This window comes from Xenopus laevis, chromosome 2S, assembly GCF_017654675.1.
Source record: "Xenopus laevis strain J_2021 chromosome 2S, Xenopus_laevis_v10.1, whole genome shotgun sequence".
In the NCBI taxonomy this organism is placed as follows: Eukaryota; Metazoa; Chordata; class Amphibia; order Anura; family Pipidae; genus Xenopus; species Xenopus laevis.
Window position 1 is genome coordinate 72480559 of NC_054374.1, and position 23488 is coordinate 72504046.

The 23488-nt window shown below is 38.3% G+C and overlaps 2 protein-coding genes across 8 annotated transcripts in view; both read right to left on the bottom strand.

The window, feature by feature from the left end:
- thrap3.S (thyroid hormone receptor associated protein 3 S homeolog) overlaps positions 1–645 on the bottom strand; it is a 48387-nt gene extending 47742 nt beyond the window's left edge. For 3 of the 6 annotated variants that reach the window (XM_041583043.1, XM_041583044.1, XM_041583045.1), the window contains exon 1: positions 493–645. The gene's annotated coding sequence lies outside the window, so the exon portion shown is untranslated. 6 annotated transcript variants of the gene reach the window in all.
- Positions 646–14680: 14035 nt separating this feature from the next.
- Positions 14681–23488, bottom strand: part of map7d1.S (MAP7 domain containing 1 S homeolog) — a 65041-nt gene continuing 56233 nt past the window's right edge. For both annotated transcript variants that reach the window (XM_041583978.1, XM_018249490.2), the window contains 5 exons: positions 23384–23434; positions 22053–22116; positions 18863–18962; positions 18302–18519; positions 14681–15208 (listed from right to left, as the gene is read on the bottom strand). In XM_041583978.1, coding sequence (XP_041439912.1) covers positions 15198–15208; positions 18302–18519; positions 18863–18962; positions 22053–22116; positions 23384–23434 — 444 coding nt within the window. In that variant the 3' untranslated portion in view covers positions 14681–15197. The remainder of the gene's footprint in view (positions 15209–18301; positions 18520–18862; positions 18963–22052; positions 22117–23383; positions 23435–23488) is intronic.

Here is a 23488-nt window from a genome sequence, read left to right on the forward strand (position 1 = left end):
TTTGGAATTCCAGGCTTGGAGGCAAGTTTTGATTGTATAAAACCAGATGTACTGCCAGTCCACATAGGGGCCACCAAATAGCCAATCACAGCCCTTATTTGTTACCCCAGGAAGTATTTGCACGCCTGTGTTGCTGCCCAAATCTTTTTATTTTGGAATGTTACTGACGGGTCATAAAGGTTGGTGATCCCTGCATTAGAGAGACCATAGAAATCTCTATTGGCTGTGCTTAACTGGGTTGTTTTAGACCCTAAACTAGGTTAATTTCCCATGATTCCCTCTGCTTTGTGCGACATCATCAATTAGTTCCACGAACATTTACCACATATCCCGCCCAGGGCCCACACCGGCCAATAGTACCGCTTTCCTTCAACTAATAAAAAAAGGCCACAGTCACGAATTGCTCTTCAACGTTTCCACGCAGCCCACATGTTCTTAACACAGACTACAGTCACGGATCTACACATAAACAACCCGTAAATCCATAAATACCTAGCGCCTCGACTCCTGCAGCACGCCAAATCCCTACGTCACAAATCTCGTCCAGCTTCTCGGGAGACTGAGGCGTCACGACGACTTCCGTGTATATGCGCAGTGACGCGGCACGTAGCCGTCTCAGGGACGCAGTCATTTATGCAAGGACTCTGGCGTCTGCACTGTCTGTGGGCATATTGGTCACCTGCAGATAACGTGACATTATGAAAGAGAAAAACAAAACACAACACTGACAACCTGTACATTTCCTCATAATCGCCACTTCACCAAAGAAGCTGCACATTTAAATTATTAAAAAAATAAAGTCACATCAGGCATTTGTTATCATGTAGAATCATAAGAAGCGGCTCGCTGTTACTTGAGAAATATATTTTTTGTTTTCTTCCTCAAAACATGCGGTCAGGCTCATGGGTTCCTGCTAGGCCCCAAGTAAAATATAAAAGCAACAATAGCAGTGATAAAGATAAATATATAGGAAGGCCGGTATTTTTTCCCAGAAAAGGTGGCAACCCTAACGCCCTGAGTGGAGGACGTCATCATACCTCCCAACATTTTGGAAATAGAGGGACAAAATTATTTGGCTCATGCAGTATGGCGAAATGTTTTGACCATGGCCATTTTTTTGTGCCAACACCCCTAATTACCATGCCCATTTTACAAAATTTCATAGGTTATGAAAGTTTGGACACAATTATGTGTTTTTATGTGTTATTACAGTTTTTACAGTAATGAAGGTGAATTAGCTTTAAGCTGTGAGTCTAAGTTCTCCCAAGAGACCTTATCTTAAACTGTTACAAAAGTATCTAAGTATCTATTCTGGACTCTCTGCCAATTAAGTTAGAAACTTTGTATCTTTTTCTGGCTGTTCAGTGCAAGAGATCAAAAAGAAAGTCGGGACATTACAGTAACAAATCCGGGACTGAGCTGTCAAAATCGGAACTGCCCGCGGAAAACGGGACAGTTGGGAGCCATGTTACAGTGCAGAAGCAGTCCCAGGTTAGAAAGAGATGGCTGATCTAGAGCTGTAGCTGGTACCAGCTGCAAACTTTTTATAGTTAAGAACAGGGCCGGATCTCCCTCGGTGGCGCCCTGAGCCTGTTCAGTCCTACCACCAACCATCTGCCTTCTCGCATGACCCTGCCCCCCTTTGCGAGTGCATTTATGCATGTGCTGGAGCACTTGGAACCTGTGCATCCCTAGTGCACCCTACTATGCGGCTGGGTGGCATGCCGCCTCTAAATTTTTGCAGCCCTCGGCCTTTGGGGACTCGCCACAAATCCAGGCCTGGTAAAGAACACAACTTACATTTTTAATCTTAAACTATACAAGTCTATATCATACACAGAAGTTGAGTTTCAATAAATATTTTATAAGAAACAGGGTGCTTTGTGAGCTGAACAGAGCTAATATAAATCTAAAAAAGTAAAATATGATGTTTGCAATATCCCCTATAGAAAGAGCACAGTGCCATACTATCATATTAGCAATGCACTACCTGCTGATAGCTGTTAGTCTAACTCACTTGAAGCTGCCAGATGGATTGGCTTCATTCTGCACTATATTTGCTCTGTGCATGGTTATATTTATAAAGCTGGATAAGAAACAACACGGATTGGTGTCCCTGTGTGTCTATGTAGATATATTGAATCCTTATTTAACCCAAACTATAGGTGGAGGTCTGACCACGTCAGATGAAAAAGTATTAATATAGTTTGAGAAAAAAGAAACCCCACCAAATAGAAGTTTCTATACCTATACCAAGTCAAATTGAACCGCAAATTGCAAAATCAGGCTAATTAATGATAATAATAATTCATTAATAAAAGTGCTAGTTATTAAGTTAAGTAAAGTGCTAGTGCAGATAAATAAAATGAAATTAATCAGTACCAAAGGCTGATAACAAAATTAATTATTTCTGAGACCAATGGGTATATTACCCCACCAATAAATTCCAGTAATACCCCTTAGTAAATAAATTCATTAATTAATTCATATAGAATGTGATTAAACCAGGTAAGTATAATAAATTAGTATAAGTTACAACAATAAAGTGCGGTGCAATAAATAGGTTAAAAAATGAGACTTGGTAATTAATTAGATGGTTAAAAAGGAATTGGTAAAAGGATGGCCAAAATTCAAAATGGGTTAAAAGGTTATTCGGTCATATTCCAAGATTAGAGTTGTAAGAAATTGGAAAATATGGGACAACTCCACCCACTATATTTTCCAATTTCTTACAACTCTAATCTTGGAATATGACCGAATAACCTTTTAACCCATTTTGAATTTTGGCCATCCTTTTACCAATTCCTTTTTAACCATCTAATTAATTACCAAGTCTCATTTTTTAACCTATTTATTGCACCGCACTTTATTGTTGTAACTTATACTAATTTATTATACTTACCTGGTTTAATCACATTCTATATGAATTAATTAATGAATTTATTTACTAAGGGGTATTACTGGAATTTATTGGTGGGGTAATATACCCATTGGTCTCAGAAATAATTAATTTTGTTATCAGCCTTTGGTACTGATTAATTTCATTTTATTTATCTGCACTAGCACTTTACTTAACTTAATAACTAGCACTTTTATTAATGAATTATTATTATCATTAATTAGCCTGATTTTGCAATTTGCGGTTCAATTTGACTTGGTATAGGTATAGAAACTTCTATTTGGTGGGGTTTCTTTTTTCTCAAACTATATTAAAGCTGGATAAGAGTAGTGCAAACAGAATTGCAAATTTTGCTTCACAACACAAGAGCTTTTTAATATTGCAAATTGCTAATATTTATGTGCACACTATGCATTTGACTTATGCCACGACTTTGGTGCTGGAGAAAATATTAGCAAAATAGTTTTGCTAATTTAAATTCATACACAGCAAACTCGCACAGTGGCTGCACTCATGCAAACACTCGTCTTATTTGCAAACTTTATAAATGATCCCTGTGACAGTTGGACTGGCTCAGAAGAGCTGCAGGAGTTTTCTTCACTTAGGAGCTTATTTATCATGCTAAGTAAAAAGTGAAGTAAAACATAGCAAGCAATCAGCAATGAAATATCAACAGTTAGAAAACAAAAGCAAAGATCTGTTTGGCTGCTTGCCAAACTAGTAATGTTTTACTCCACTTTTATTTTCTAAAGTTCTAGAGTTCTTGAAATATTGTTCTACATGAAATTCTGCTTTTTATTCTGGTTTTTCACTTGCTTTCAATTTCATCTGCTTCTAATAAACTCAACCTGTTATTTCTAACTTTCAGTCTTTAGCTTTACCTTTTTCTGCATTCTTTCTATATACAATCATTTCTTCTTTTTTTCCCATTCCACACTTTCTTCTTATTTGAGCTTGAATAAACTTCCTTATATTAAATATCTTCTAATTTATCCCAAACAGACACTTGTGTAGGGTTGTTTACTGTTAAGTGAACAGAAGAAGACCTTACATGTTTGTATTCTGGATCTCATCTTATTGAAATTTTATGTTAAAAAAAACATTACGGTATTCTTTAATCATGGGCAGGACAAAGGCCCAGGAGTCACAATTCGCCATTAATCATTTTTCTTTTCTTGCTTTTAGTTGGTATTGTGATGCTTTTATTGTTTTTCATTAAAAAACAGATATGTTAATACAATCTTTTGTTTGAACTGTGTTATTTCCTGTGGTACGCATCAAAATTCTGATGCTTTAATGAGTTTCCTTTTAAACACCATTGTTAGATGTTTCCAGTTGCTTTTTTAAGAGGCTAAAAAAGCCCTGAAAAAAAAAAACGTATTTTTATTTGCAGAAAACTAGGAAATTCCATTTATATCTTGAGGAAGACGTGTTGCATCAAACAAATGGATCTGTAGAGATGAGCAGATTAATGTAGGCATAATAGAAACTGAACCCAGCAAGCCAACCTTCTTCTACACGACCCAATTAGAGATTATTTTCTCATAAATCTTATAACTATTCCATGTATATACCAATCAAATAGCATTTTTGTAAATGAGGACATACAAGACTATCTATTTTTGTGCAACTTTGCAAGAAAAAGCGTTCTTAGTATATAAATAGTATATAGAGGTCTGTGATCTATGGGCTAATTATGGGGGTTGAGTTGCTTCATTTGAAGTATTTTGGGCTTCTGACAAAATCAAACCAGAGCCCTCTTCTTCTGTAGCAACCCTTCCTCACATGTTCCAGGTGTAATTCATTTTAGCAATTAGGTTTGCCACCTTTTGTTGTCTTTAATGTCGTCTAGGGCGGTGTCTGTCAGAGGGTGGGTTAATGTTGGCACCACTAGCTAGTAAAAAAACTTTCTGGTTGCTACCTTCTTAGTATTGTGCCACCCCAGGCCCCTAAGGAGAAAGGGCCAAATATAACATCTCTTAAACAGTTAGGAAGGTTGCCTTGTCTTTAATGAATGTATCTTGCATGCCGTGGCAGAATTACCAGCTCAGAAACAGCACTATGAAATGCCAATCATTTTAGTGCTTATCACCTTTTAGTACCCACAAGTTGCCAGGTTACAACCATCACGATTGCTAACTTGACCTTTTAGCTGCACTATATTGTCAAGATGGTTTACTTCTGTCAATTTCCAGACTAAAAATAAGTCCATAACACGTCATGAAAATGTTTTGGCCCCTACAAACAGCAGGGCAAATGTGCAGGAGTAGAAATTTGGTGTGGGTTACTGTGTCCAATGTTTGGTTGTCCAAGAACAGAATGGCACATGGCATGGCTCCCAGAGCCTGGCTCTTCTCCATTCATATCAGAAGCTAGCAGGAAGCCGGCAATTAATTTTAAAATAAGGTGACATTAAATTCCTGTTGGTATGACACAAAGAGTCTAGTGAGTACAAATTACACTTTAAAATTACACTTTACACTTATTTACATAACCCTTTACCATCCCTTCAATACACAAAATTGAAATGTGCCACTGCTCTCTTTCCCCCTGCTCCTACTACAAAGAGGCATAAAATATAGTAGGGCACAAGGCAACCCTGCCTTTATTGCCCAGCATCATTAACCTGAATGATAAGCAAGTTAGGAAATGCCTACTTTCCTCTGCCCGCTCTTGGTGAATGCAGTGCTGCCAGTGTCGGACTGGGACACCAGGGCCCACCCATAAACCTTAGACCAGGGGCCCACTCTCATTACTATTATTCTTCCTCTCCTCACTCAACCTCTATTCTCCTATTCTCATTTCTTTACATACTATAATCTATTATTCCATCCATTTAGCCTCTTGGTTCTCATAGAAATAGGGAATGGCCATGAAATAGGCCAAATGTTTAGCAGCATGAAGCCCACTGACACTTGGGCACCCTAGGAGTTTTCCTGGTATCCTGGTGGGCCAGTCCAACACTGAGTGCTGCCAAGCATAGGCAGTGCTGTATTCATGGGGTACACAAATGTGTGTGCTCCTTTTTAGAGCACAAGGGCCTTTGGCCAGTGGTTCCAACAGGAGGGCACTTCACACTGCCCCACCATCAGTAAATGATCCCCTACATTTAAATAGAAAGTAGAATTATGCTAGTGATTGTTTGTGACATTTTTGAAACTGGTCCAATGTGTGAGTAGCTTAAAGTATCTTGTGTCTGGCCTGCCTTACCTATTTAAGGTCTTTGCACATGCTTTAAAATGCAACAAACTACCTAATTCTATGTACGAATCGGCAATAGTAGTTCTGGCCAAACTGAATAAAAATCCTCCTGAGCGTGTCATATCTGCCCATATCCATGTTAACAGTCGATATGAAAATATTGGTTAAGGTTTTAGCCAGGAGGCTAAGCAAAAAGTAATAACCAGCTAGTCTCAGCAGATTATACAGGATTTTTACCCATTAAAACTGTAGTTTTGACCAGGTGGTTCTTGAATTTGACACTTTTGACACAGTTGAGTGGCCATATTTATAGGAGGCCCTCAAACACATTGGCATTAGATTTACTCAATTGGTACATCTCCTGTGTGTCTCTCCCACTGCCACCTGCCCCCCTGCTATTTGCCCTGGCAATAGAACCCTTTTCACAAGCAGTCCACAAATCTAGAGATATTGCTGGCTACTATATTGCAGGCAGGGAGGAAAAATTCAACTATATGCCGATTATACTGGTTTACTTAGGTGAATGGGGGAACTCTCTCAACTCCCCCTTGCGTTTAACAGCTAGATTTGGGGAGATGTCTGGGCTTCAAGTTAGTCTAAATCTGTACATTATTTTACTGTATCCACCAGCCCCACAAGAGCAACTAGAAAATTGCACAATGCAGATAGTGAACCAATTTGTATACTTAGGGGTAACAGTATCTTTCCCTCTCTCATAATACACATAAACAAATGTAGCCCCACTAAAACCTTGGTTGAGAGAAAAAATACAAAAATGGGAGTTTCTACCGCTGGGCCCAGTGGGAAGGATCCAGTTAGTTACAATGGTGGTAATGGCCAAACTGTTGTACCTACTCTGGATATCACAGTGCTTTTTCTCAAGAGCCAGGTTGAAAATGAATACCTCGATGAGACCACAACAAAATGGAGGAATGGCTTTACTGAATATGCACTATTATTATCTATCTGCCCAGCTGTCCTACATTAAGCCCATGGTTGACACCTAAATACTCTCCCCAATATACCACCTGTGGGGCAATGCACAGAATCAGCATGGTGACCGTGGGCATGGCTCTTAAAAGGGGATAACAAAAATAATAACATGCTTTACGGTAAATGGGCAAGCAAACAGCATATTAGGGTACAATGTAAATGACTGTTGAAAGAAATCACACACTATTGGAAAATGCTTTAAAATTAACTTTATTTGATACGTACTGGACATTTTTTCGTATGTTAAAAAAAATGGGGGGAGGAGTGCTTACCTTACTATGTCACTTCCTGTACAGCACCTTTTTATACACTAATTCACAAAGTTGATTCACACAGAGTCTCATAGGGCTCAAAACATGATGTGTTGACAATAAACACTAAAGTTTTAGCAGTTAATCCTGCATTTTTGCCTTTCTTGTGAACTCTACATTTTTGCCCCCCTAAACTTATAGTTATAGACATATTAGTGGGATAATAAAGTGTATAGCCTTCTAACAGAATGAGAAAAACATAACTTGCTTATGCAGATGTTTCCTGGGTTAACACAATATTCTTCACTATGTTTAAAAATACAAAAGTTCATGACAATATGGTACAGGAGGTGGTATGACCAATACACTAGTTTGAATAGATATAAAGTAGCACTGGATAGTTGAGGTGAGTTTACCTTAGGTGTATCAAAGCTACAGCGCTTAGTTTCGTTCATTTCAGCCTTTATTTTTAATCTTTTTAGACTTTCATTGGAGGAAGCCCATTGTCACTCTGGTTAGATAGTCTGAGTCTATAGAACATGTACATTATACTGTTTGAGAGACCTTTGAATTAACTTTGAGTATGATGTAGAGCAGGGTTTCCCAACCTTTTTTAACTGTGAGCCACATGTAAAAAGAGTTTGGGAGCAACACAAGCATGAACAACGTTCCTTAGGAGGTGCAAAATAAGGGCTATGATTGGTTATTTGGTAGTCCCTATGTTGACTGGCAGCATACAGGTGGCTCTGTTTGGCCATAAATCAGGTTTTTATACAACCAAAATTTGCTGTCAAGACTGGAATGCAAAAATAAGCACCTGCTTTGAGGCCATAGGGAGCCACATCCAAGGGGTTGGTGAGCAAAATGTTAGTCTCAAGCCACTGGTTGGGGATCACCGATATAGAAAGTGCTATGCAGAGACAATTTGCAACGGTTTTTCATTTTTTATTATTCGTGGTTTCTGTGTTATTTAACTTTTTATTCAGCAGCTCTCCAGTTTGAAATTTCAGCAGCAATCTGGTTGCTAGGGTCCCAACTACCTTAGCAACCTTGCATTGATTTGAATAAGAGATTGGAATATGAATAGGAGAGGGACTGAAAAGAAAGATAATTAATTAGAAGGAATTAAAAAGTAGCAATAACAATACATACAGTATGTAGTCTTACACAGCATTTGTTTTAAGATTGATCCCCATTTAAATTTGGAAAGAGTCAGAAGAAGGCAAATTATTAAAAAACTATAAAAAAAATAATGAAGACCAATTGATAAATTAGCCATTCTACAGTATAACATACCACAAGATGGTTTAAAGGTGAACCACCACTTTAAATCTTCCAATACTGATCTGAAGAGGAAAGGAGCAAATAATGAAGCATCCATTATCCGAAAACCCGTTATTCAGAAATTTCTGAATTATGGAAAGGCCATCTTCCATAGACTCCATTATAATCAAATAATCCATATATTTAAAAATGATTTCCTTTTTGTCTGTAATAATAAAACAGTGCCTTGTACTTTATCCCAACTAAGATCTAATCAGTGTCGGACTGGGCCGGTTGGACACCGGAAAAAAACCCGGTGGGACACCGCCAGCCCAGTCCCGGTCCTTGCACAGAAGCCGGAAAGGGCTTCCAACTTCCCACCCTGGCCCTAGCGCAGCTAAATGAAAAAGAAGGTAGACGTGGGGGCTGGGGGATTTTGCGGCTTGGGGAGGGGGCCAAAGGACACCTAGCGTCTGGGGTGCCCCCCATTCCGATGCTGGATTTAATTAATCCTTAATGGAAGCAAAAGCAGCTTATTGGGTTAACATGATTTTCTATTAGTCTTAAGGTGTGAAGATCCAAATTAACGGACCCGTTATCCAGAAAACCCCAGGTCCCAAGCATTTTGGATAATAGGTCCCATACCCGTACAACGAAAATTCCTTCCTCTAGCAGCCCATGCTGTAACATTATCCATTGTTTGGGTATCTACCTCTGCTGTCTTTCATGAGTTTTTGGCAATTTCCAAAATAGTACTTCTTACTGTAGGGAGTGTGTGGGGGGCAGGGCTGGACTGAGAGTCAAAACAGGACAGAGGCCCAATCAGCCCACACAGCGGCCCAAACAGACCCCACCAGCCCACTAAATAATTCTTTTCTATGGCACCTTATAGCAGCCCCTCTGGCATTTGCAGAACCCACATATTGCCAGTCCGGGCCTGGTGGGGGGGGGGTCGTCATACCTTTTTATAATATCTGTCACTAGTAGTATGTTACACCACTGTGCAAACAGTTGTGCCATTGTATAAGTTGGTAACTTGCATTGCCAGGGGTTTTATGCTATTGTTTATGCATAAACAACTATTGGAGCTGTAAAACATCAAAGTCACCTCTTCTGGAGGGATAATTTTCCCAAAGGTGGATCAGAAAGCCTAGATATTTGGCCTTGGTGACAGTCTGGTCTTGGGGGAGCAGCAATTAACATCTATGCTGTCTCCCTGTAGATCTATATGACTCACCTTAAACCTGTTTTTACCATCTATGCTGTAACTTGTTTATTTGAAACAGCAATAAATATTCATAACTTTATACAAAATACTACAAGCATAAAAATTACTCCTAGACACACAAATGAGTCAGCACTTGTATTAGTAGCTATATTATACTGCTGAATCTGTAAGCAGCAACCAGCCAATTTTACGACATATGGGGGGGTTCAGTCTGCGTGGTTGTCCTTGGTGGAGAGAATACAAAAACCTTGTTGTGGACTGTACTGTGACTGATCTGAGATCTGCAGTGGAAGCATTGGATGCACGCAGAGTGAGAAAATTCTGGCAGTGAAGGATCCTTGGTGGAAAACGGATTTCCTGATTAACTCTTGGTAAGTATGAAAATGTTCAAATTATTCTCTGGGCAATCTCTGTTGCTCACACAGAGAGATAGGGTAGAGGAATGGTCTCCTAATAAGTTTACAATTTTAGTAGAATAACTAATTGAAAGTTATGGAGGACCATTTGCCTTGTATGGATCTGACTGTTAAAAATTTACAGTCAGCAATGTCCATGATCCCATCAATAAAAGATAAGAAAATACAAAAAGACAGAGTAGTACAAATACTGTTTCAGTTAGTCAGTATATTGTATGAAAACAAAAGGAGAATGCAGCACTGAGAGAGGAACTGTCTGAGGCAGAGAAGTGCTCAGAGGAAGCAACATTATTATGCAACTCCAATATACAAACAGCTTCTTTCTTACAAGAGAAGATAGAGACAACAAAACAAGAGAAGGAACAGTTGGAAAATTCATTAGTAAGACCACAAAAGATACTAAAAAACATGTCGTTTTAGAATAGCGCCACCACTGTTTCAGTAGCAAAGGGTGAAATTTCAAATGTATGGATAAATAGTGAAAAATAAATGTTGCTCTTTCTCTTCAACCTGCTTTTAAAGTGAGCTGAGTTATTGAATAGTTGCCGTTATAATAGCAACTGCATATTAAAGAAGACAACATCATTGCAAATATGCATATGATGTGTTTATAAACCTGTGTTGCCTTGTTCTTATCTATTACAGCTTGGGTTGTAACTGAAGCGCAAATTTGCATTTGTTTGGATTAAAGGCATTCTAAGCAAGTTTGTTGTTTACACAGCAGTTGGACTCCTATTGTTTGATTGATCCAAAGGATAAATTATCATTAGAATTTACTAGTGGAGGTTGGGAGGGCTGTGGGGAAATAACACTTGCAAAGGAAGTCCAACTGGTAACACAATACTGTAATATATAGTGAAGTACCCCCTCTTGTAAATGATAAGGATGTTATAAGTTACCAAGCCGAAGGCCGAGTGTTTTTATACAGGTTATGGAACTCCGAGGTAACTTCTAATATCCTCATATTTTGCTACAGGGGGTACTTTATTTATTATAATACACAAATTTCAGAGAGTCATGTGACAAAAAAAGACATCACTACTCACCATTTATAACTGATAACATCAGTACTCACCGTTTATAAGGATATAATTTACACAATATTCATGTCTTTTGTGTATTATATAGTGAATAAAGTACCCCCTCTTGTAAAATATAAGGATATTATTAGTTACCGAGGAGTTTCATGACTATATAAAAACACGAGGCCGAAGGCCGAGTGTTTTTATACAGGTCATGGAACTCCGAGGTAACTTCTAATATCCTCATATTTTACAACTGGGGGTACTTTATTTATTATAATACCAAATTTTAGTGAGTCATGTGACAGAAATGACATCACTACTCACCGTTTATAACTGATGACATCACTACTCACCGTTTATAAGGATATAATTTACAGGATATTCATGGCTTTTGTGTATTATATGTGTATAAACACACACACAAGTTTAGGAATATACTGTACATGTATATGATAGATAAGACAGGATAAAGGAAGCAAATAGAGTAGCAACTAAATGGGATTAGTTATATGTTACCTACACGGTTACCTACACTGTGCACTAAAGGATGTAAATATTACCAAGTGCACATTAACTATAATATAATGCAACAAAAATCTGTATTTGTTGTGCACAACTCTTCCTTTAAGATCTTTATAGCAATGCTTTAGCCAATGGTATTATAGCTTCTAATAGTTACAGTAAATAATCTACCATTAACTTTTCTGCAGATATTTGTAATTTTTATCAGAGTGTAAGTGTAGTCTGGGAATTAGCATCTCTCCTGGGAGCAAATTTACTTACCTCCGATATTGCGCCAGCGACGGCTTTGCTGACATCGCAACACTTCACCAGGCGTAGATTCACAAGGACAATGCTAATTAACGAAAATTCAAAGTTGTGTCCAGGGCGCCGAACGCTTGCGAAGTTGCGCTAGTGTTACTGTGGCAAGCAAAGCGAAGTTGCGCTAGCGTTGGCTAATTTGCATACGGCGGGAAATTAAAGCTAAATGGACGTATATGTTGCAGCCAATACATTACATTACACATGCCCAGGGAAACCTTAATAAAGTCTATCACCCAGTAAAAAGTAAAAGACGCCAGCATTTTTTGAGATTTAGAAAAAATGTCAACTATTTTTTGACCAAATCCTATCAACTCTATTGCACTTCACCTGGTCTGAGGTGGCGAAGGCAAGTCTGGCACAAGAGGTAACGTTCAGTCAAATCTCAATGGTAGTGAATTTGCGTAGTTACGTTCATTTGGCAGAGCGCAACTTCGCCTGCTGTTAGGGTGCGAAGTACCGCTAGAGTCTCCTTTGCTAGCACAGTTACTCCAGCGGTAGTTAGTAAATTGGCGAAGTTCCGAAATGACGTCACGCTCGTGAATTTTTGCCAGCGTTAGTCACTTCGCCCTTTAGTAAATTTCCCCCCTGGCAATTAAGCTTAATTTTAGATGTTATGGTTACTATGTCTTCACGTTTAATAGCAGCAATGATTTCTCACACTTCTTTATATAAAAAAGCAAACATCAGGGTCATGAGTGTTGTGATGTATGAATGGTACTTAATATTTTAATTCATGCTGTTCACTGAAGAGGTGTGTGAGGTAACGGAAGACATCATTTCAGCAATGGAAGGACTATGGAAACTTGTTACTATTCCTTTATGCACCAAATGGAATTCTGAAATATTCTAGCAGTTATGGATCCAATTTCCTGAGAAGGCCTTCTGGATCTAAAACCTGCCAAGTTCATTTACAAGTCAATGGCAGAGGTCTGTTGAGCCATTTGGAGATGTTAATAGCCTTCCTGACATTCAAGTTTTTTTTTTGGGGGGAGAAAAAAACTTGATCTGTACGAATACAAATTAGAATTTTCAGGTCGGAACCATTTGATCGAATATTAGACATTCAATTTTTTTCTTAAATAACCTCCCAGTCAAATTTTGACTATATTTTAATTAAAAACAATTAACATGAATTCGAAATTTGACCTTTGATAAATGGGCCTCCAGGAGTATGTTACACAACTGTGCAAACAGTTGTGTCATAGTATTGTAAGTAGGTAACTTGCATTGCCAGGAGTTGTATGCTATTGTTTATGTGTAAACAACTGAATGGGCTGTAACATCAAAGTCACCTCTTCTGGAGGAGTGATTTTCCCAAAGGTGGATAAGAAAGCGATGTTTGGCCTTAGTGACAGTCAGGTCTTGGGGGAGCAGCAATTAACATCTATGCTGTCTCCCTGTATATCTATTTGATTCACCTTAAACCTGTATTTACCATCTATGCTGTAACTTGTTTATTTGAAACAGCAATAAATATTCATATCTTTATAAAAAATACTAAAAGCCTGAAAATGACCCCTAGACACACAAGTGATTCAGCACTTGTATTAGTAGTTATATTATACTGCTGAATCTGTAAGTAGTAACCGAAGCCTATATTCCAACACTTACCTCACTTGGTAGCTTCAGATGATTAGTATGCTTTCCGTAGACCATTGAGAACTAGAAATTTTTCATCTTCCTTGAGCACATGTTCCCCAAGTCTCTCAACTCCAGTCCTGTACCCAATCTGTCTTAAGCTGGCCACAGACGCAAAGGTCCGATCGTTGGAATCAACGTACGATCGGATTTTCCCTTCTCCCGACCGGTCACTAACCATTCAGATCAAAGTCTTACCATTACAAGTACAAAAGAACAGAACAGCCAATGTTCTGCCCCAGACTATCGTACGATAGTTATGTCCGACAAAACCAGTGACAGTCTCCCACTGAAAATCGTGCGATCAGTAATACACGCAGAGATATTATCGGCAGCCGACAGAAATGTTCTAACCTGTCCGATCGACCAAACGACGATCTCCAAAAAATGTCAGGACTCTCCACGCATGTTCCGAAAATTGTACGAATTCTCGAGCCGTACGATCGGATCTTTGCATCTATGGCCAGCTTTAGCCACATAATGGAGGCCCCATCTAAAAGCAGATGTAAGTTACTATAATACCTAATACATTTCTACTCACAACCCTATATGAAGTCAATTTGGCTAAAATTATCACACGTATAGTAAACTTTTGGCCAATGTGAATCCGTATTCCTGACGTGTGCTTAATAGCCCAATAAAATTAGAGCATTTTTAAACTATTTTTATAGTTCTTCAAAGAAACCCAAGTTTTGACCTGGTGTATACATTACTAGGTCTATTACGGCAGATGGCAAATACTGCCAGATTGGAGATGTTTGTCAGTGTACCTAACTGAATATGTACCACAAAAGAAATAAGTGTGGAAAGTGGTACCTGACTTGGGTTACACAGTCCCCAAACTATTTGAGTACACAGTATCCAAACTATAACATTTGTCCATTTAAAGGGGATTTATCATAAATTATAATAAAAAAAAAATACCCAGCACATTTCATTCCTTGATGTAACACTGTGAGGTTTTATTTACAGAATTCACATACAGCAATGTACCCAGCAGTCTCTGGTAGTTAAATAGCTACATAATTAGGAACATCAAAAAGCTTGCTCATACCATTTTCGGTCATGTCTGAGATACTCAATCGTCTTCTTCCCATTCTTTTTAGTTTTTTAATATTATTTCCACCATCCTTCAGCGGTGAATTAAACCATGTCAGTTTTTTCTTTAATATAAGGTGCATGTTAAAAAGAAAAACACAAAAAATTGTAAATTATATTAACACTAATAAGTGTCCATTATTCATCTGTGGTGAATACACTGTGGCACCGTAAAGTGGGTCTTGAAAGTCTCTTTCTTTAGCGCTTCAATGCCAGATTTATTGTGATAACTGATGCCATTTCAAGCTCGGCAGGGACAAGGAACAGGGACAAGCCCCGTTAGCATTCTGTTTCTGTGCTCACCTTCTGTGGCTTCCAAAACATCTTGCAGTCAGCAGCAGTAGAGTTTAATTGTAACAACTACAGAACTTCTGTGGACAACCAAAGGGGGAGAACATTAGTACAACATAACTTCAAATCAAGTGCCATCTGAAGGTGCTGAGCGGATAACATCAGAATTTGCTGGGTTGGTGTGCATGCATTAACCCACAATGACAATGGGACATCCTACAGTGAGATTGGGTGGGTGACTTACAGGCATTATAGCACATGGCCATGAACAAACTGGGGTCTGCTGAGCCTGTGAAAAGTTGCAGTACAAAGAACTACAGGTTCACTTGGGGGACCCAAAAGGAAAGGTCAAGTAATAATATGCAGAATGTGATTAAAGAGACCTATCTCTGCAGATTATTGCCCCCTCGTTCTTTCAACATCAATGGTTAACCAGATTTATTTACTGCATATTATTGACCTCACTTCCCTCCAGACTGTATTAATCCTCCTTGCTTACTTTCATCTATATAAAGGCTCTTAACAATTTATCAACACTATTATTATTGTCCCTTCATTCACATCCTGCAAATAACTGTGTCCCCCAGATGTGTCCAGCACTTTTGATAGCTCGGCAGACAGAAAGCACCCTGAAAATCCTTATTATAATCTGCCACTGGGAAAACTAGTGGCACGCAGGAGCAATCATTTTCCAAACATTCTAATGATGTTGCACTCAGAACCTCCATGGAGGGTATTGCACATCTTCTATGAATAAGATTCCACGGAGCTATTGCACATGCGAGTTGCCACAGTCTTAAAAGTACATACTAGAAATACAAATGTCCATTGGGTAATCATGGGTGTGCATGGGGCATTTATATAACACACAATGATAGAAACTGCAGAAACAGCAGTGCCTCAGGTCTAATTACAACCTGTTCACAGTCAAAAGCCGTAGGTGGTTCTTCACAGTCAGGACAGTGAGGTTGTGGAATGCACTGCCGGGTGATGTTGTGATGGCTGATTCAGTTAATGCCTTTAAGAATGGCTTGGATGATTTTTTGGACAGACATAATATCCAAGGCTATTGTGATACTAAACTCTATAGTTAGTATAGATATGGGTATATGTAATTTATGTGAAAGTATGGAGGGGTGTGTGTATGGATGTTGGGTTTTCATTTGGAGGGGTTCAACTTGATATTCTTTTTTCAACCCAATTTAATGATGTAACTATGTAACCCATACTTATTTCTGCCTTCCCCATCTTGCTGTACATGGAATAAATACTGAACGAGGTTCTTCATGAATATTATATATTTGACCTATTCTGCACTTGGTATGCCAAAGATGCACAGGGACAACAACAAATCAAATCCTTAAACAAGTGCTCTATGTGAATACTCTGTTGTTGAAGCATCTGATTCTTTTGTTTTATACAGTGCATCTGTTTATCACTTGGATCAGTGCATCACTGCATGGTCAAATTAGATAAATATTAAAATTAAATCTTAAGTAGCTTTGAAAATGGACAGGATTTTTAGTTCTCAATTAAACTGCACTTGTTATGTAGTTTAAACTGAATTTCTAGTGTAGTGTAATGTGTGTTAGAAGCCTCCTTAAAGGAAAAATATAACCCCAAAATGAATACTTAAGCAACAGTATGGTTTGTTTGTGTGAACCTTGAATGATAGGATCTCAGCCCATAGTTCTTAAAATGGCAATTTTCTATTTAGGCTTACCCAATGGCACATACTAATAAAACGTATATTGTAAAGAAAATGGCTTCTTTACAGAATGCAGCTGTTTTACATATGAGATATTTCATGCAATATATTTTTATAGAGACCTACATTGTTGTGGGGGGTACAGTTTTGCTTTATTTAAGAAGGATTTGGGGATTTTTGTGGATAACAGGCTGTGCGATTCTAGGTAGTATCAATAAAGTGATGCATTGCATAAAAATGTGCATTACCACAAGGGATGAAAACATAATTTTGTCTCTTTATTGGTCCCTGGTAAGGCCTCATCTGGAGTATGCAGTGTAGTTTTGGGCTTGAGTTCTTAAAAAAAGGATATAATGGTTGGGGTTGTTTTTTTCTGATGCTTGCAAGGGGCATGATTACTTCCCAGATAACGGGGGATCTTTTTTACGAACCAGAGGCCACCCCTTTAGAGTAAAAAGAAACCGAACTTTCATTTGAAACAATATAGGTGGTTCTTTAAAGTGAGGGCAGTGAGTTTGGGGAATGCCCTGCCAGGTGATGATGTGGCGGCAAATTCTATTTATGCCTTTAATAACAAAGGGTATTGTGATGTTGATTGCCCATAGGGAATGCCACATCTACCTCTTAGTAGCATTGTTGAAGAATAAAAATACCTGGTCTTACCAATTCCCCTAGGGCACAATAGCAAAGATAAGTAAACATTTTAAAAATGGCACAAGGAGGGGAAAGGGTTAATTTAATTTAAGGTAGCGTGAACCATAAAACTGTTCCCCCTACAATAAATCTCATCAAAAGTATAATAAAGAGAAATAAGCAGTAAATGCACATACTGGATGTTACACGACCTCTCTTATAAGCATCAGAGAGTTGGAGTAATTATCATGTTAAAGGATAGGCACAGCTGCATCAGACAAACAGGAGGAGTTTTTAATTCTTGTTGTTTTTACTAAATTGGTCCTGCCTCCAAATGGACAGAACCGAATTCCATGGTGTGTGTGTCTCCCCGAGGCATACATGAAAATTACCCCTGATTATCCAGAACATTACATGAAACGATACACCAGAGACCGAAGGATTTATTTAGCAACCAAGTTATTATTGCACACACTGGGCTGAAGGCTCAAGACAAGAAAATATATTTTGCTAAGTAGAATCTAGTAGGTGGTAGAAGGCTCAACCACTGCATTAGTATAACATGTGTATGGGTATAGGGTTCAAAAAATTGTATAATAAGCAAAGTCAATGCAAAGCAAATTAATATTGCAGCTAGCAATGCAGTTCTCTAGCGAATAGAAATTTTTTAAGAAGGATTTTAATCAAATTATATTAATTTACAACAACTCCTACTCCTAAAAAATAGCTTTCCCTTAAATCTTACTGCTCCAAGCATGTCAAATTCTTTTTATGTGAAGCCAAAGACTGCGAATACATTTAAATGAATGAGCAGCAGTATAATTATTCTTACCTGTAACTTGATGGGGTTGAACAGAGGACTTCTTACTGAAAGGGTCTTTGCCACTGAACGCAATAATGGGATCTGCGGGTGGTATTCCCTTCTCTCCATTAGAACCACTTCTTTCAGCTAGTGTTATCACCTCCTCAAAGACAGATGAGGAATCCTTAGAAGAAAATCCATTTTCCTGTTTTGGAGGCTGAACACCATTCAGTATACCTCCCGTGACCCTAAATAAAGTTAAGAGAAGCAGGTCAGTAAACAGTGCTAGAAGCAGACAATGACAGGCCCACGGGCAACAATTGCAACCCCTGCTCCATCCAACCCTATTTGTAACTACCAGCCTTCCCACCGGTTTCTTACCTACATTGCTAAAATATGAATCTGAATGAAACAAGTATCATTGCTGCGTTTGTGGGGTCCTGTCCCCAATTTTCCTGAAAGTGTACTCTCAGTGCAGCTTAAAATGATACGGACATGATCAAGAATATGAGTCATGTCAGTATAAAATTCACAGTGAGAGCTCTATTGCAGAGGTCCCATTACACAAACTAGACCTTTTAAAGTACTTACCCCTGAGAGGGCTCGGATGTGCCCAGTCTGTCCTGTAACCACATTGTCTTCTTTTCTGGATGCTCAATCTTTATAATATCTTCAGAGGACTTGGCTTCATCTAGAAATACAAGACATACATTTTATATTGATGAACTTTAAAGGAATACAGTCATACCTGAAAAACTGCACGTGTGTCAACAAGAGGCAGAGACGGTGACTTGCATAGGACTGCACTGTTCAGCAACAGAAATCCCACAACCCCAAAAACATTATTTTTATTAAAAATATTCCCTTGCAGCAGTTTTTATGCTTTTGTAGCTTTGAGTCAGTGTTTTTCTATACAGTAAATACATTCTTGTAGCCACTTGTGGTTGATGGTAAACAGGATGTTATCTCCTGCCATGATATTGTGGACAAACTGCTCCGTAATGCCTTACATATATTAATTATACATTAATATGTATTACAGTACAGTGTTTCCGGGCCAATAACTGCCTGTACCAGAAATATGAGGTGGTTCCTGTTAATGTTAATAGGAGGCTGTATGGGGGGGTAGGTCTGAGAACTCTACATGTGCTGTAACTTTAACTCAAACTTCATACTAATGAACAGTCTTAGCTACAAAAATATCAACATTCTTCACATTTTAGGAATCATTTAACTAAACTCCACATGAACTATTGAGAAAAGTCATACTTCAGAAAATCTAATGAGTCAATATTTTATAGTCCAACCTTAAAATAAGAAGGACTAATATAGTGTTATTTTATTCTGCTGAATGATGCGTTATACAGTTGTGTTCAGAATAATAGCAGTCTGACATCACCAATCAACCTGATCAATCACTGTTTTTGGTCAAAATTTTATTTCTACATGGCAAATAATTTACTAGTAGGTGTAATAGAGTAATACAAAATCAACCGACCCAACAGTCATGACATACATGCTATTATTTTGAACAAGCCTCAATTAATGATTTAGTGTTCAAAATAATAATAGCTTTTCCAAAGAATAGCAGTGTGGAGTTCATTAGTGAGGCCACTTACCGTATATACTCGCGCATAAGCCGACCCGAGTATAAGCCGAGGTACCTAATTTTACCTACGAAAACTGGGAAAACTTATTGACTCTAGTATAAGCCTAGACACAACTACAGCCCTGTCTCCCAGCAGCGCACATTCTGCCAAAGCGACCCCCCCAGCGATCAACCGGACTTCTTTGCAAAGTTGATGGTGTCAGAGAATTGGCAAATGGATTACTGTGTGCATTGTCCCACTGTCCCTCTACCATGTGCAGAGGGTGCTGTTTGATATTGCCATCACTGTTAATCTTTCGTATAACCAACAGAGGGTGCTGCGTGATATTGCAGTCACTGTTATTCTTTCATATAACCAACAGAGGGAGCTATGTGATATTGCAGTCACTGTTAATCTTTCATATAACCAACAGAGGGCACTGTGTGATATTGCAGTCACTGTTATTCTTCCATATAACCAACAGATGGCGCTGTGTGATATTGCAGTCACTGTTATTCTTTCATATAACCAACAGAGGGTGCTGTGTGATATTGCAGTCACTGTTATTCTTTCATATAACCAACAGAGGGCACTGTGTGATATTGCAGTCACTGTTATTCTTTCATATAACCAACAGAGGGCACTGTGTGATATTGCAGTCACTGTTATTCTTTCATATAACCAACAGAGGGTGCTGTGTGATATTGCAGTCACTGTTATTCTTTCATATAACCAACAGAGGGCGCACTGTTATTCTTTCATATAACCAACAGAGGGTGCTGTGTGATATTGCAGTCACTGTTATTCTTTAATATAACCAACAAAGGGCGCTGTGTGATATTGCAGTCACTGTTAATCTTTCATATAACCAACAGAGGGTGCTGTGTGATATTGCAGTCACTGTTATTCTTTAATATAACCAACAAAGGGCGCTGTGTGATATTGCAGTCACTGTTAATCTTTCATATAACCAACAGAGGGTGCTGTGTGATATTGCAGTCACTGTTATTCTTTCATATAACCAACAGATGGCGCTGTGTGATATTGCAGTCACTGTTATTCTTTCATATAACCAACAGATGGTGCTGTGTGATATTGCAGTCACTGTTATTCTTTCATATAACCAACAGATGGCGCTGTGTGATATTGCAGTCACTGTTATTCTTTCATATAACCAACAGAGGGCGCACTGTTATTCTTTCATATAACCAACAGAGGGCATTGTGGGATATTGCAGTCTCTCCCCAAGTGAACTGTTGGTATAGGAATGATTAAAAGTGACTGCAATCTCAGCTACTCGGTCCGGTATTGCTGACCTGAGTATAGTCCGGTATTGCTGACCTGAGTATAAGCCGAGGTAGACTTTTTCAGCACATTTTGGAAGCTGAAAAACTCGGCTTATACTCGGGTATATACGGTATTCTGTAAAAAAAATATAGTGTCAGTTAAGCCCTTATTTAAGGAAGAAATGCAGATGTTGTACATGCTGTGTAATTCGAGACATTGTTCAGAAGAATTTAAAAAGTTGATTGGAGAGGGGAAATATATAATGAAGTACAGAATATGATGGACTGCTCGGATAAAATGATCTCAAATGCCTTAAAATGGCAACCAAAACCTGAAAGACCTGGAAGAAAATGGAAAACTACCATTCAAACGGATAGAAGAATAGCCAAAATGGCAACGACTCAGCCAATGATCAGCTTCAGGAAGATCAAAGAAGCTCTGAATTTACCTGTAAGTACTGTTACAATTAGAAGATGCCAGAAGTTGGTTGACTCCGTGCAACACAGACGTGCAGCAGTTCTCAGAAACACTGGTTATTCAACTAAATATTAGTTCAGTGAAAAGCAAAAGTTCAAAAGAAAGCAAAATCTTTAAATATTTTTCAGTTTATACAGTGAATGTTTGGGTTTGTAGAGAAGAATGAATGAAGACACTGCTATTTTTTGGAAGAGCCCAATATTCCCTTTTCCACTTTCTTTAAAGGAATAACACAAATTTGATAAATTATAATTATAAGGATTTTGAGCTTTATTCACTTTTAAAACACACTGCTATATTCTGAACAGAACTGAACATACCAAGTTTGACATGATCTCTCTACAATCATCTTGTGTTTATCAAAAGAGAGTATTGGTTGCTAGTGTTTTCCATGGTAAAAGTAAAGTGACAGCCCATGGTTGATTTACCTTTGCTAGGAATTGATTCTAGATTGGTCTCCTTTCCATTTAATGCTTGTTTATCTTCTTTCTTCTGCAAATAAATAAAGTGTTCTGTAATTTCAGGGTAAACAACCACCCAACAAACTGTATACAATATCAATATCACACACCACAGTGTTGTTTTAAGAGCTTTAAGATAAACATTTTTAAAGGAGAACTAAAGCTTAACTAAAGAAGTATGCTAGAAATGTTGTAGATTATCTTTTGGACTTCTGTACCAGCCCAAACCAACCATAGCCCTTGAGCAGTAAAGATCTGTGTCCCCAAAGATGCCCCAGTAGCTCCCCATCGTCTTTTCTGCTGATTCACTGCACATGCTCTGTGCTGCTGTCACTTACTGAGCTTAGGGACTGACTCACAATATAAATGTCACAATATAAGGCGGATTAGTAATTAATGCAGATAACTAGTACATGGCAGCACAGAAACCAGTGCAACTAACATCAAAATTTAATAATCAGCCCTGTGGCATCAGCTTATATTACAGACAAACCTCATTTTCTGCTGAATAATTTGTGACGACCCCTAAGCTTAGCTTCTCAACAGCTGCTCAAAGCCCACTGAGCATGTGAGTGTCACAGACACTTTCCAAGATGATGAACCCCTGTGATAAGTTTGAAGTCCTAGATCATTGCTGCTATTGAGAAGCAGCTGGTGCAATAAGGTCAGTATACAAATTATGGAATTTTTAGCCATATTCATTTTAAGGGTTTAGTTCACCTTTAAGAAAACCAACAATGTGGTGTTAACATGCCCAAAACAGACCCCTTGTCCTTAATTTGGTGTGCACATTAGAGAGAATATGATTTGCTTTTAATCACAAGATGAAAGACAAGACTCATTCACTCTGAGTAAAGGCAGATCTGCAACAATACCATGCCCAATGACTCAGTGTACAATGCGCACACTAAAATCTCAAAAATGTAATGACTAGGAGATTTATGCCAGTAAAGCCTGTTTTTTCAAATATCACCACCTCCCCACTGATGCTATGTAGCTACATCATGGAGGAACCTGCAGGGTGACTTGGCACATTTGGCCGCAAATGAACAAAAATATTTTTTTAAAATGGTATTCGTAACTTAAAAGATTTTTATTTCTGTAGAAAGAAGGCAATATATTGGCTGGCCTTTCAGTTATCAAATCTTCAGTCCAAATGAATGCGACATCTGGGTGGAAATGGGAAGAAGATGCAACTTATTTTACTTCTGCTTTATCCTATGCTCATCCATGTGGCAACAAGAGCCAATGGCAGATAACCATTTCAGTTCTTGATACAAAGCACAAGCTGCATTTACCTTGTCAGTAGCATCGGATTTCCTAGTTCTTTTCATAATCTCTTCCAGGCGCTGAAATACGCAAGCATATGGATTGGTTTATAACAGATAAGACAGTCAAAAAGA